At 49.5% G+C, this 14,807-nt stretch overlaps 1 protein-coding gene across 2 annotated transcripts in view; it reads right to left on the reverse strand.

Moving 5' to 3' along the window:
• SLC9A7 (solute carrier family 9 member A7) overlaps window positions 1-14,807 on the reverse strand; it is a 130,794-nt gene that overhangs the window by 11,933 nt on the left and 104,054 nt on the right. For both annotated transcript variants that reach the window (XM_039216780.1, XM_039216779.1), the window contains 2 exons: window positions 12,835-12,898; window positions 3,780-3,862 (listed from right to left, as the gene is read on the reverse strand). In XM_039216780.1, the coding sequence (XP_039072711.1) occupies window positions 3,780-3,862; window positions 12,835-12,898 (147 nt within the window). The remainder of the gene's footprint in view (window positions 1-3,779; window positions 3,863-12,834; window positions 12,899-14,807) is intronic.

Raw genomic sequence — 14,807 nt, forward strand, 5'->3', positions numbered from 1 at the left:
CGAACTATGAGATCATGAACTAAGCGGAAATCAAGAGTCTGACGCTTAACCGACCGGGCCACCCAGGTGCCGTCATTTGTTAGTATTTTGTTGAGGATTTTTACATCTGTGCTCACTGGGGATACTGGCCTGTAAACTTCTTTTCTTGTAGTGTTCTTGGGCTTTGATATCAGGGCCGTGCTGGCCTCATAAAATGAATTTGGGAGTGTTTCACCTTTTCAATTTTTTGGAAGAGTTTGAGAAGGTATTAATTTCTTAAATGTTTGGTGGAATTCACCAAGGAAGCCAACTTTATTATGTTGACATTCCATCTATATCTAATTCAATATATCCATATCTAATTTTTTTTTATATGAAAGGGGGTTGGATCTTAGAGGCTTTTATTTGTTGGGAGGTTTCTGATTACTGATTCAATCTCCTGCCTTTTACGGGTCTATTCTGATTTTCTATTTCTTCTTCATTCCATCTTGGTTAAGTTGTATGTTTCTAGAAATTTATCCATTTGTGATCTCTTTTATGTGAGTCCTCTCTTTTTCTCTTAGCCTAACTACAGGTTTGTCAATTTCTGTTTATCTTTTCAATAAAGTAACTCTTACTCTCACTGATCTTCTCTATTGTTTTTCTAGTCTCTATTTTATTTATTTCTGCTCTGACCTTTGTTATGTCCTTCCTTCTGGTAACTTCTGGCTTAGTTTATTCTTCTTTTTCTAGTTCCTTGAGAAGTTAGTTTATTTGAGATCTTTCTTTCTTCTTAATATAGGCATTTATCAACATAAGCTTCCCTCGTAGAACTGCTTTCTCTGCATCTCATAAGTGTTGGTATGTGGTTTTTCTACTTTTATTTGTTGCAAGATATCTTCCGATTTCTCTTCTAACTTCTTCACTGATCCACTGGTTGTTCAGGAATATGATGTTTAATGTCCACATATTTGTGAACTTTCTGGTTTCCCTAGCTTCATACCACTGTGGTTGGGAAAGACCCTTGACATAATTTCAATCTTCTTGAATTTGCTAGGTTTTGTGACCTAAACATATGATCTTTCCTGGAGACTGTCCCATGTGCTCTTGAGAAGAATGTGTATTCTGCTGTTGTTGGATGGAATGCTCTATGTCTGTTAGGTCCATTTAGTCTAAACTGTAGTTCAAGTCCAAAGTTTCCATATTGATTTTATGTCTGAACAATCTATCTGTTGTTGAAAGTGCAGTTCTGAATGCCTGTAAGAATCAGGTTTTTTTCACGTCAGCATTTTGTCACTCTTCTGTGAAGTCTCTCCAATTTTCTCCACATCTTTCCAAGCCCAGGGAGTAACATGCATTCTGAAGTATGATGTAGACAAAGTACATACGGCCTTTAAAAATCCCTGGGTGTTCTATTTCAGTTAATAGCAAACAAGGTAATTTGAACCATTGTTTCCAGTGAGAGCAACTAGAAGAGCTGGGCAAGAGATTTAAAAAATAAAATAAAATAAAACACAACAAAATCGTCTGCTTAATGGCATCAGATAGATACCATGGTAGGGAAGAGGTCCAGAATCCGGTGGACGAAACCCAAGAGGTGAGCCTAGTACTTGGTGAGCCACATTTCCCCCAAAGGCACCCGAGAAGCTGAGTAGAGCATCTGACAGACTCACAAAGATACAATGAATCTGATGAAAACTGGAGTCCCGTCCTTCTGAAGAAGACTACGTTAAACACCTTAGGCTCTATGTTAGAACCCTAGGAGAAAAGGCCAACAGAAAACAGACTGATCCTCACAGGAATTGATTCCTGGCTTCAAGCCACCTTTACCCCTGACTGGGTTACAGTGATCTGGAATTGCTAACGCCCTTGCCTAGCCACTGACTGGATGTAAGTTCATCAGCTCTGAAGGAAGACAGCCTCATCCAGAGCATCTCAAATGATCGCTACACTTTTTCGTTGCCCATGTCCATCCTCAGTTAAAAAAAATAGACGTGCAGAAGATAAACAATAACGTTTCTAGAAGATAAGAGAGGAAACTGGCTTCATGACTTTGGGGTAGAAAAGATTTTTACAAGGGGACACAAAAACTACGAACCAGAAAAGACCAATACGTTGGATGAGGGCCTTTTGTTTATCAAAAGACTCTATTTAAATGTGAAAAGGCAAGTTACCGAGGAGAGATATTTGTGTCACATATAATTAGCAAAACACTTCTATCCAGAACACCTAAGGAGTGCTTACAAAATAGTAAGAAAAAAGCAGACAACCCAATAGAAAAATGGGCAAGAGACTTGAACACGTGCTTCATGAAGGAACACACCCAATGGCCAGTAAATATATGGAAAGGTGCTCAACCTTATTAGTCATCAGATAAATGCAAATTAAAACCACGATAAAATACCACTACAAACCCAATAGAATTGCTAAAATTACCAAGACCGACAACACCAACAGTCAGTGGGGATGTGGAGCAACTAGAACTCTCATACGCTAGAGGTGAGTGTGTAAAGTGGTGCCACCATTTTGTAAAACTGTTTGGTGTTATTTTCTAAAGTTGAACCTAGGCATGTCCTATGCCCAACCCTTTCACTCCTGGGCATATATTCCCAGCCAAAAAGATATATATATACAGTCACTAGAAGATATGTACAAAAATGTTCATAGCAGTATTTTTTTTTTTGAGGTGGGGGGCAGAGGGAGAGGGAGAGGGAGAGGGAGAGGGAGAGGGAGAGAGAATCCCAAGCAGGTCCCACATCAGCCTGACATGGGGCTCCATCTCACGAACTGCGAGGTCATGATCTGAGCCAAAATCAAGAGTCAGACGCTTAACCCACTGAGCCACCCAGGCGCCCCCAAAGCTGTATTTTTCCTACTAGCTCCAAATTAGAAACAATCTTACGTGATCATGCACTATCGATGGAATGTAAATTATGGTATACTCATACACTGAAATACTATACAGCAATGAAAACACATGAACTAGAGCCACACGTGACAACATGGATGAGTCATACAAATGATGTCAAGGCAAGTAAACCAGACACTAGGATATACATATTCACGGTCCCATTCACACAGAGTTCAAAACCAGGTAAAACTACTGAGTGTTGTTAGAGGTCAGGGGTGTGGTTACACCCAGGGAGAAGAAGGGGTAGTGACTGGGGTGTGGTGTAGGGGGAACTAAAGATTTTGGTTTTTGACCCTCTTGGTGCTCAGTGAGTGTGGTTCTTTCATGATAATTCACTGAGTGCCTACGATTTGTGTGCTTTTCTATATGGATACGGTACTTCGAGAATTTTTTTAGTGTTTTCCAAGACCACGTGTGAACTACCTACGTATAAGATTACGACATCAACTTAAAGTATGAAAATTAAATTCCGGGTTTTTAGTTTTCACCCGGGAGCAAGTGAATCTGCTAGTATAGAGTCTGTCATGCATGTGGCCCATGGAAGTGACCTTCCCCACATGGACTAGCTGCCCAGGTTCTCCTTCCCTTCCTGACCACAGCATGGTTGATCGTGCGATTTTAACCCATTCACTGACACAGGCTTATTTCCCTTGGGCATAAAGCTCTGAAGAGCCAGCCGAGTCTGCCAGGCTGTGGGGTACCTACCCTAATGATGTCTCTTGGCCATAGCAATGCTCGCCAGGGCTGCCTGTGGTTGCGTGGTCACTGCCTGGGGCCCAAGAGAGGGCTCACCACACCTGTCCCAGGCACACAGCCTTCCTCACTCATCATAAGTGGTTCGCGGAGGACTCAAGAAGAGAACTTCCTCACCGCTGTTTCACGGGTACAGGGAAGTCACCAGAAAGGATACTTGTGGTCAAAGCTGTACCACAGCCTGAAGAGCCACGCACTCTCCTGCTTTGTCCGGTTCCCTCTGGCAGAATCTGGACCGTCCTAGAAATAGACAATAGGACAGATGCTTAGCTGGAGAAAAGGGATTAAAATGGGGCGCGGCGGGGGGGGGGGGGTGAGGAGGCGGCTTTTTTAAGTTTTTAACATTCATTTATTTTTGAGAGACAGATAGAGCACGAGTGGGGGAGGGCCAGAGAGAGAGAGAGAGAGGAAGACACAGAATCTGAAACAGGCTCCAGGCTCTAAGTTGCCAGCACAGAGCCTGACGTGGGGCTCAAACCCACGAACTATGAGACCACGACCTGAGCTGAAGTCAGACACTTAGTCCCGACTGAGCCACCCAGGCGCCCGGGAGGAAGTGTTTTTAACCGTAAGTTTTAGAGATTTTGAGCTCAGAGACAACCATCCTGTATCACCAAAGTTTCAGATATACTTGCAGGTAATATCTTCTTTTTAATTTAAATTCAAGTTAGTTAACATATGGTATAGTGTTGGTTTCAGGCAGAACTTAGTGATTCATCACTTACATAGAACACCCCGTGCTCATCACAAGTGCCCTCCTTGATGCCCATCGCCCATCTAGCACATCTCCCCTCCACCTTCCCTCCAGCAGCCCTCAGTTTGTTCTCTGTATTTAAGAGTCTCTTACGGTTTGCCTCCCTCTCTGGTTTTATCTTATTTTATTTTTCCTCCCCTCCCCCCCACCCCATGTTCATCTGTTATGCCTCGAAAGAAACTGAATAAATCCAAGAGACAGACAATTCAACTCCCAAAGTAAAAAGGCTCAGTTATGTCTGTGGGCAGAGCAACTCAGCGTACTACAAAACTTCTTTTGGCATTTTTTTTTTATTTTGAATACATTTTTTTAAATGTTTATTTATTTTTGAGAGACAGACCACAAGCGGGGGGAGGGGGGGTCAGAGAGCGAGGGAGACACAGAATCCGAAACAGGCTCCAGGCTCTGAGCTGTCAGCACAGAGCCCAACGTGGGGCTCAAACCCACAAACTGTGAGATCATGACCTGAGCCGAAGTCGGCCGCTTAACCGACTGAGCCCCCAGGCGCCCATGAAGAATGTTTAGTGACAGATGTGGAAATGGCTTAGTTAAACGGGCCCTTTCTGTGGATGAGGGAATAAAATAAAACAAGAGTCCCCGGAGACCAACTCTATTTCACACTTTTATAAATCATGTGGAAGAAAGGGCACAGGAATGTCTCCATTTGCAGATCACGATCATTCCATCAGGTAATTAAATGCTGGCCTAATGACAACTCTAGGGAGGTTTCAAAATGTCGCATGACCTCACAGAAACGTGGTAGATGAGCATTCTGAGGGGCACATATCTTCATGGAAAAATTAAATGGTTCTTTATAAAGGGACAAAGCTCTTGGTTCTAAGTGCTAAAGAAAAAGCTAATAACGAGGTGACAATCATCATCAGGGAGGATACCATAAACCATAAAGCACCAAGTCCCCCAAGGTCAGTTTCATCTGCCCCTCCCCCTAAAACAACAATAACGACGACACCCCCCCCCAACTCTGTCATCCTAACCTCCCGCCAACCTGCAATGCGTTATCCTCACCTGGAACACTTTGGCTCTTACCCCCTCACCTCGACGAAGCTACGGGGAGACTGGGCTAGGTCCCAGGGAGGGCCGTTACAACGAGTAAAGCAAAGGAAAGGTTTCTTTCTGAAGACAAACCAGCAAAGGTCTACAGAGGCTGCGGAGAGCTCTGCCTGCTGTCCACAAAGAAGGTAAAGGGACCTCAGAAATGTCAGAAACTAAGAGACACCTGGTAGCCCTGAAACGTCACACGTTGTAAATTCTGAACAAATAAAAAGAACAACTTTGTAATGGGGGGGGGGGATGTTGAACAATTTCTCATTCCAAGAGACGGTGTCAGAAGCACGACTAGGTACAGGAAGAATGTAGATACATCTGCATCTGGTGGCTTTGGGGAAATCAGGGCCGTGTCTGTGGAATGGGACCGATTTTTTCAGCGGACCCAGAAGACAACCAGCAGCTGCTTCCCAATGCGGTTTGGGGCCCCCTCCTGCTCCGGGCGGTGTGGGGCAGAACAGGGTCAGCGTGGGTGCAGGCTGATCCTCCAGTAGGAGCCCCCCACGCAGACCCTTGGCTTTGCATTCAAGTGCTGCCCACAGAAAAACCGGGGACCTGCTCTCTCACCACACCCCTTCCTCAAACCTGCATTCCCACGGGAGGGTTTCTACCCTGTGTCTGTAGCTCAACATCCTTTCGTACGGTCACCTTCTCCCCCTGGCGACACCTTACCTGGGCGATCCCTATTCAGCCTTCAGGGCTGGGTACGAGGCCAGCTTCTCGGAGGACTGTTTCAAAGGCAACACGGCACTCCGAGGGGTACACGAATGAACGTCACAAGCTTTCTCAACCAACTATGTGGGTCCAAATCCTAGCTCTACCCCTGGCTGTGCCGTTGTCTTCCTGGGTGGCCCTGGGCGAGTTTACATTGAGATATAATTGACCTCTAACACTGAGTTTAAAGTGTACAAAGCGTTGGCTTGATACATTTATCTACTACAGTATAGTCACCACTGTAGCATTCACTGACATCTATATCCTGTCACATAATTATTATCATGTTTTTTGGGGGTTTTTTTTTGGCGACAATAATGAAGACGGACTCTTGGCAACTTTGTAGCTGACAATACGGTACTGCTGATGGTACTTATTATGTTGGGCATTATTAGATCTGCAGAACTTATTTACCTATTAGCTGCAGGTCTATACGCTTAAACATCCCCCCAGCTCTCACACCCCAGCTCCTGCTCACCCCCATTCTACTCTCTGTTCTTATGAGTTACACAAGGGACTTATTTGACTTTTTATTGGCCTTATTAATAGAAAAGCCCCTTTAAGAAAATACCGCCGAGTCCCCTTATCTCCATTTTTCACGGATATAACAAAGAGTGTGTACTTTTTTCTGCATACATTAAGCACCTACTGTGTGCCAGGCACCATGCTGGGTACTGGAAACACAAAAAGGAATGACACTAGCACTTGCCCCTCAAGGAGCACATTTCCAGGGAGGGGGAAGGCAGACAGACAGATATGTCGACGGTGACAGGCGTGATGAAGAAAAAGAAAGCAAACTGAAGAACTGAGGAGTGGGAAAAGGTCCTATTTTTGAAATAGGTTTTTCTAGAACTAATAAGTAACGATTTCTGGGCAGAGCTGTATTTCATTCCATTCTTATTGGTAAAAGATAGAAACGTTTAAACTTAAGGTCAGGAAAAGAGTGAGAACAGCGTATGGCTTTTTCAGACACGGAGAATAGCACCCCCTCTCCCCCGCAAATGGTTCCACATCTGAATCCCATGCAGCATCGCATAAAGAGCAATAGGGGCTTTGCAGAGGGACTTCAGCTTTTCTAGGGGGCCCAATGCAACCACACACGTCCTTAAAAGTAGACAAAGAGGGCAAAAGAGAGCGTTGTGGTGGAAGAGGGGACAGGAAGGATTCAAAGTATGACGGGGACTCGCCCTGCTGTTGCTGACTTTGAAGACAGAGGGGCCCACGAACCAGGAAATGCAGGTGCTTCTAGGACATGAGCTTGACCCCGGGCCAACGGTCAGCAAGGAAACAGGACTTTGGTCCCACCACCACATGGAACTGAACTCTACCAATAATCTGAATGGGCCTGGCGGGGGGATTCTTCCCCAGAGCCCAACCCCACTGACAGACACCTTGATTTTGGCCTTGAAATGGAGAAACCAGTGGAGCCCCGCAGACTCTTAACCTACAGGATAGAAGACTGTTGGTTTAAGCCGCTGGGTGTGTGGGAATTCATTACAGTGGTCCTAGGAAGTCGAACGCGGAACAAGAGTATAAAGTGATAGGCCCCAGTTTGGGCCTTTTTCATGTCCCTGGCACGGTGGGGCCAAAGCCTCTCTGAAGGTTTTAAAAACAGGGAATCAGCTCCATGGTGCCGCTCCGGGGCTTTGCAAATTGTAATGTGCACACGACCCTCCTAGGGACCCCGGTAACATGCAGGTTCAGGTTCAGCGGGTGTAGGCGAGCCCTGACGGTCTGCATTTTTCCAAGCTCTCTGATGATGCCCACGCTGCTGGTCCACGGGGACACTCGGGGCGGCAAGGACAGATCTACTGATCTCACATCTGGCACTCCCCACCCGTGCCCTTCACCATATTGGCACCGCACCCTTAAGGATGGAGATTCATGTGTCTCGCTGGCAGACGGTTCCCCAAGAGCCTGAAGGAATGTCTGAAACAGAACAGGTGCTCAGTAAGTGTTTGTCAAATGAGTAAATCAATGTTAATTGGAACTTGGGGCGGGGAGAGAGAAGAGCCGGAAGGGAATTTAGGGACCAAGGGAGGCAATCAGAAGAACAAAAGAAAAGCATGGGAGGGGTGGGGGAGTCAAAGTAGGAATTTGGAGGGGAAAAAAAAGGCAATACGGCAACTGTTTGAAGTCAAAGATTTAAGAGACTGGGTATCAGATTTCAGCCTGGAGGAAAGCTGGAGAAGGACTCAAAGTTATAGGTCAACGCAACTACAAACAGCTGAGTTGCTGTACGCGCGCCTGAGCACAATGCTGTCCTTTCCTCCACATCCCCCTAATATCCTGCTTGTGATCTTGTCCTGCTAAGAGGAGAAATCCAGGACAAATTCAGATTCAAAGTGCTCCTAGCTCGTCCAAAGCGGCCTCATCAATGCGTGCTCTTCTGTATACTTGGGGAAGGAAGTGAATGGGGCGTCTGCACGTCCGGCCAACGGCCAACGTCAATCTCAGCTCTGTCTGGCATGAAAAGCTCCCCCCTTGAACGGGGAGGAGGGGGGGGGGAGAGGCCACCCCCAGGCCCAGGCAGCTTGCCTCCAGCTGGGCTTGTTTTTGTTTCGGTTGCAAAGTCACCAAGACCTCCGGAGAAACAAAGCAGCTGAGGTTTTTGTTTTGTTTTGTCCTAATGAGTCAAACTTGCCAGGGACGTGAAGCTGAAGTCTGCCCACAATATCCTTAGGCTTCCCTCACAGAGAAGCCAAAAGTCCTAGCCAAGAGCCCTTTTCCTTCACCCACGTGGGCTAATATTCTGCGTCTCTGCAGCCAGAATTCCTGGGCTTCGAGATCCAGTGAGGAAAACCACGCTGTCGTAAGAAATGCGTTCCCATCAGATGTCACTTTCCTGTTTGTTTTTTCAGAAGATTGTTTGGGAGATGAGGTGAAGAGAGCTGCCCTTTCTTTGCTAATGGGGAGCGAACATCTGGACTTCCCTCACTTAGGATTTCAGTTTCATGACATCACTGAGCATGTGACCGGGATCCCAGGATTTCACCCAAAAATGAGGAACCCATTTATTTCTCTGTTTTCCTGTTGCTCATGACCACGGAGTGCTCCCAGCCCTGTTAGTGCGTTGCTGCACCGAGAAGGTCAGGCCAGGAGGACGGAGAGAAATAAGGCCTTTGAAGTACAAGGGCGTGAATCATCTTGAAGAAGGGGCCCTGGGAAACCAAACTTCAAGTTCGCCTGTTTCTCCCCCCTAGTCTGACACCAATCTTGAAAGACTTTCAGAATGCCAGTGGAACGGATCTTGGGAGCCCTCTGCATAACTGCGTGAGCGGCTCAGAAGGAGGGGGATGAAGGGGCTGATGTGACAGCAGCTCGTGCTTAGAGCCAGGCAACGGGTGCCACTGGGAGTTCAGCAGAAGTCACCACCGCCTGCCCATTCACAATGGGCCCAAAGGGCCCTCCAGGGAGCCGTCAAGAGCACTGATGATGACCCCTCCAGGCCTATCAAGGGAGGTTCCTGAAACTCACCCCGCCCGGGGCCGGGAGCACTATCTTCGCTGTGGCTGCACGGAGGAGCTCACTGCCAGAACCTTTAGCACTTGGGACACACGGCTCGCTCACACATTTCCATGGAGAAGTGACAAGCAAGTTCGTTACGAAGTCTAGTTACAAGCCAGGGCTCGCCATGTGAATTTCATATGCGATGAGTAGTAAGTTCCGCTACGCGAAACCAACCAAACCATTTCAGGTGCTTCCTTTTACGGATGCTTACGTCCAGAGGCAGGAGCAATGAAAACAACAACAACAACAACAACAGCAGCAGCAGCAGCAGCAGCAGCAGCAGCAGCAAAAGGGCTGGGAGAGTTTGACTTGTCCGGAACTGACAAGATGAAATCTCCAAATCCTGGCTATCCAGCTGGAATTGGCCTGGTTTTCTCACAAAATTCATCTTGACCAGCCACGGGCCCCGGGAGGAAGCTCTGGAATAGGGCAGTCATAGCCTCCCGGAGCCATTAGTTTCCTTTCAGTGAAATAAAGACACTTCAACCAGGGTTTTTTCTTTCTTTCTTTAAATATTTATCTATTTTTGAGAGACAGAGCACAAACAGGAGAGGGGCAGAGAGAAGAGGGAGACACAGAATCTAAAACAGGCCCCAGGCTCTGAGCTGGCAGCACAGAGCCCGACACGGGGCTCGAACTCACAGATTGCAAGATCGTGACCTGAGCTGACGTTGGACGCTCAACCGACTGAGCCACCCAGGCGCCCGTCACCCAGGATTTTCTTACAGTGAGTTTCAAGGTCTCTCTGAGTGTTATACTCTAAAATTTATTTATTTTTGAGAGAGAGTGACAGAGTGTGGGCAGGGGAGGGGCAGAGACAGAGGGAGACACAGAATCCGAAGATAGGCTCTAGGCTCTGAGCTAGCTGTCAGCACAGAGCCCGACGCGGGGCTCGAACCCACGAACCGTGAGATCATGACCTGAGCCGAAGTCGGGCGCTCAGCCAACTGAGCCACCCAGGCACCCCTAAGTGTTGTCCTCTACATTAGCTTCTAGGTGCACAAGTGCTGAACACCTGTTTTGCAAACTCCTCAATCAAAGCTAGAGTCCAAGGGCAACTCTTTAACGAGAATTTCTCACTGAAACTGCAAGCTCCGAACACAATGGCCTGTTCTAATAGAATCTCTTCCTAAAATGCCCGGGATCTTTCAGAGGTTGTGGTTTTGTGTCCCTTAAGGAGCATCACCACCAAGATGTGACCAGCCCTGAGAAAGAAATCAGAAAAAGCGGCAGCAGCAACCGGGCCCTGCAGCACTTGCTAAATCTGGTGCAGGGGACGGAGCCGTTTTGAAGGTCCTCTGGAATCTTAAATATGTAGACTGGGTTTAGGATTCAGTGCAATGCCAAGCTGACTGGAAAAAAGACAAATACCCTCCGTGGCTTCATGGACAACACACGCGTGGGGTCACTAACCATTCCGGCTGTACCGTTAACTCCTCTCGGTGCCCCCCCCCCCGCCCATCAATACCCAGTGAGCGCCCCCAGGTGCCAGGCTCTGTGCCCAGCCCTAGGGATTCCATCTCAAACAAAAGACTTCCTGAGACCAAGTCACGGCATTCTGTAACAAATGTCTGTTCCCTTCTCCCCTCGACCCTGCCTTCCCGGGAACCTGCAGCCTCCGGAAGGGGCGAGCCTGGAGCCACCATGGGGGTGTCACAGCATCTCAGAATCACGTCTGTCCCTTCGTCGATGCCCTTCCCATAAAGAGGTTATGGTCGCTCTCCACTCCCCCTTGAATCAGCCCACTGTGACCGCCAGAAAGTCACAGACGTGAGGCCGGGAGACATGCAGGGTCAGGGAAGGCCATGGAATTTCCACCTTGCCGGCCGGGACGCTGGCTCTCGGAAGCCTGAGTCACCAGGTAAGAAGTCCGATGCCCTGAGGCCATGTGGCAGAGCCAGGCGTAGGCATTCGGGCCCCCCCCCCTCCGGCTTCCCTAGTCTTTGGGGTCCTCCCAGTGCAGGTGCCAGACCCGCGAGTGAATGAGTCTTTGGATGATTCCAGCCTCCCCCCTGCTTTCTACTCGGAGCAGAGACAAGCAGCTCCTATGCTACCCTGTCCAGACTCCTGACCTACAGACTCCAGAGACTCCGTGAGCAAGAGGATCTGCTGCTCACTTTCTTATGTCACCAGAGGTCTCTTATCTGCAACAACCGTAACCCGAGCCCATGGCAAAGCCACAGGCCACCACGCCCCTCTCTGCCAAGGGGACACCATGGGGATTCTCCGCAGCAGCGGGGACCACTCTTCCCTGCTGGCCTCTCCTGTGCCCACAGCCTCGACAGCTCCCCGCCAAGGCCGTCCCAGGCCGTCGCGGCTGCCACCACCCCCGCCTAAGCCTTAACTATTATGACCTTCAGCCCCTACAGTGGGGCAGGAGGGTGTGAAGACAGGAAGGATGTGGCCGATCTCAGGCCGTCCTGTTCCTCCAGGGCCTAGAATCCTCTATAACTGAGTTCTCCTCTCTTCTTCAGTTTCCCGGGGCTGGAGAATCTGCCCGGGGAGTCAGACCCCAGCCCTCCCCTTCCCCTGCCAGGGCATCACCAACAGACGCTGACCCAGTGACGGCAAGCCCACCACCAGGGTGTTCAATATACCCATGCTGGGAAAGTACGCAGTCAGGGACTTAGCTTGAACACTCTCCTGGCCGGCCTACCCCCTCAGTATGTTGTTTAAGAACGGTGACCCCGGGGTCAGATCTCGCTTTCGTGACTTTCTAATTCTCCAGCCGTCGAGGACTCACTGAGACTCTCAGACTCCAGCTTCTAATCTGTAAAATGGGGACAATAATACCTACCTTATGAGGTTGTTGTCACGCTCACAGTGAGGGACTCCATGTAAAGATGCGTGGCATGTAGTAAATGCTCAATAAGTTGTTGCTATTTTAAGAAACAGCTTGAGAGACAAAGAGAGCATGCATGTGTAAGCAGGAGAAAGGCAGAGAGAGCGTGAGCAGGGGAGGGGCAGAGAGAGAGGGAGAGAGAGAATCCGAAGCAGGCTCTGCGCTGTCAGCACAGAGCCCAGCTCGGGGCTAGAACCCATGGACCGTGAGATCATGACCTGAGCCGACGTCGAGCCGGACACTCAACCGACTGAGCCCCCCAGGCGCCCCACGTTTAGCTAGTTTTAACGATGTCTCCCCCCGGAAGAGGCCTCCCTTGTGACTTACCCCTTGTAAGACTTGAAAGCTGTCATTGCTGGGTGGTGGGTCTTGATCGGGGTCCACACCAACTCTAGAAGTCACCAGAGAAAAAGACAAGGAGAAAAACGAAGAGTATTAGCTGGGACCGTGGCGGCCACACTGGCGGAAGGTAGCCGAGAGGGCTGACCGTCTCCCGGAAGTGGAAGGAGGAGTTAGCTATAAGAGGAGGGCTGCATGCAAAAGTCGTGAGACAGAGGTCAGGTACCACGCCAGAGCCCAGAAGAGACAAGAAGTACCGTGCGCTTACACCCTATGCCTTCCCGCACCAGACGATCCGAGTTATCCAAAGGTGGATCCCACTGAGCCCTGCACCCCCACCTTTTCCTTTCTGCTGCTTCCTCACCTCTGCCCTGACCTCCTAATCTCCTAAACTTCTAGTCCAAGAGTTTTCACACGTCCGGGGCAGTGCGGGAGGAATTCACAGTGAACACCTGCATGCCCACCACCTGGACGCTACCAGTGACATTTTGCTGGAGTTTCTTTATCGCCTAGCTAGCCAGCTGTCTCTCAGCTGTCTAATTTTTTAGATGCATTCAAATAAACTCGCAGCCATCGGCACGCGTCGCCTAAATATCCTGCAACAGAGGTGACCTGGGAATGGGCACATCCGAGATCAACAGCTGAAGGCAGAGAGAGAAGGCAAAGTGGCGAAAGCCACTCACAGCAGATCCCACGCTTCTACTGGGCTTTAGTAACACGCCACCTGTCGCCTCGTGCACCTGTTAACTCTTCATCCCTGAACCTTCCTCACTCGGAGGCAGAGAGCTGTGGCATCCGTGACACGGAGAGCACGGGGCAACGGGGGAGAAAACAGAGAGGCCAGGGGCGCTCTCTGCGTTCCCTCATTCCCCCCGGTGTTGCAAAGAACTGTCAACTGAGAACACAGTCGTTGGGTTTTTGTTTTTGCTTTTTGGCAGGTCTGACTTGAGCCTGAAGGGAGGTGCCGAGTGGCCTCAACCAAGGGTCTCTGCAGCCGGTACCGGGGCGCTGACGCCGGTGGGTGGGCGAGAGGGCCGCGACGCCCTGCGTGTGCGCACCTTACTTTTCTTCCTCCGCCTCCCTCTTTCCCACCTGTGATGCCCAGGTCGCTTCTTGAGAAAAGAGGCTAATGGAAAAGGAAGACAGAAGACCATCTCCTCTCAAAGCCAACCTCTACCCTGTCTCATTCCAGGTCAAGCACTCACCCAAGGTGTGGAGCCCCAGAAAGGGGCGCTCTGGGGGGCAAGGGCACAGATCTCCCGGATTTTGCTGAAGGCAGAGTTTGAAACCACAGGATGAATTCACGGATTCGGCACATATTTGCCGAGTGCCCACCCTGCCAGGTACTCTTCTAGCTAAAACCTCGCGCACCAGATGCCAGAGTGCCTTCCTACGGGGCTGGGGTCTGGGAGGACCCCTGCAGTGAGGCGGAGGCACTTGGCTCCGTGCCTAGGAGCTGCCTCCAGGCAGGAGGTTCCGAGGGTTGGAGGCGTGTCCTCGTGGCTGGACATTACCCGGGGGACCTTGGAGCGACCAATCTCGCAGGGATTTCCTGACCGGAAATCCATCCGCTTTGGGGGCCTCAGGGCTGCCCTTTAAAAAACTCACACGAGAGCTTCCATGTGCCCAATGTGTCTAACATATCAGAGCGTTAGAGGTGAGGTTGCGTACGGGCTTCCCAGCTCTGGATTCTGAGCCCTCACCTATTTGGAGGCTCTGAAGGAGCATATATTCCAGAGAGGAAAGGCCTCTGGAGGGTGAGCGTGTCAGCGTTTATAAGATTAACAGCTAGGAATCCAAGATTAGGCCGGGCTCTTTGGATCCAACAGCAGCGCAAAGCCCCCAGAGGCAGGCAAATGGGCTTGGGGGAGCCCCTCACTGCAGGCTCGGAGGGGCAGGCCGCGGTCACCCCAGTGTTTCTCACACAGCGTGCCACGGTGCCGGGTGGCGCAGCAGTCCTC

Source organism: Hyaena hyaena, unplaced genomic scaffold (assembly GCF_003009895.1).
Source record: "Hyaena hyaena isolate Hyena2069 unplaced genomic scaffold, ASM300989v1 scaffold_658, whole genome shotgun sequence".
In the NCBI taxonomy this organism is placed as follows: domain Eukaryota; kingdom Metazoa; phylum Chordata; class Mammalia; order Carnivora; family Hyaenidae; genus Hyaena; species Hyaena hyaena.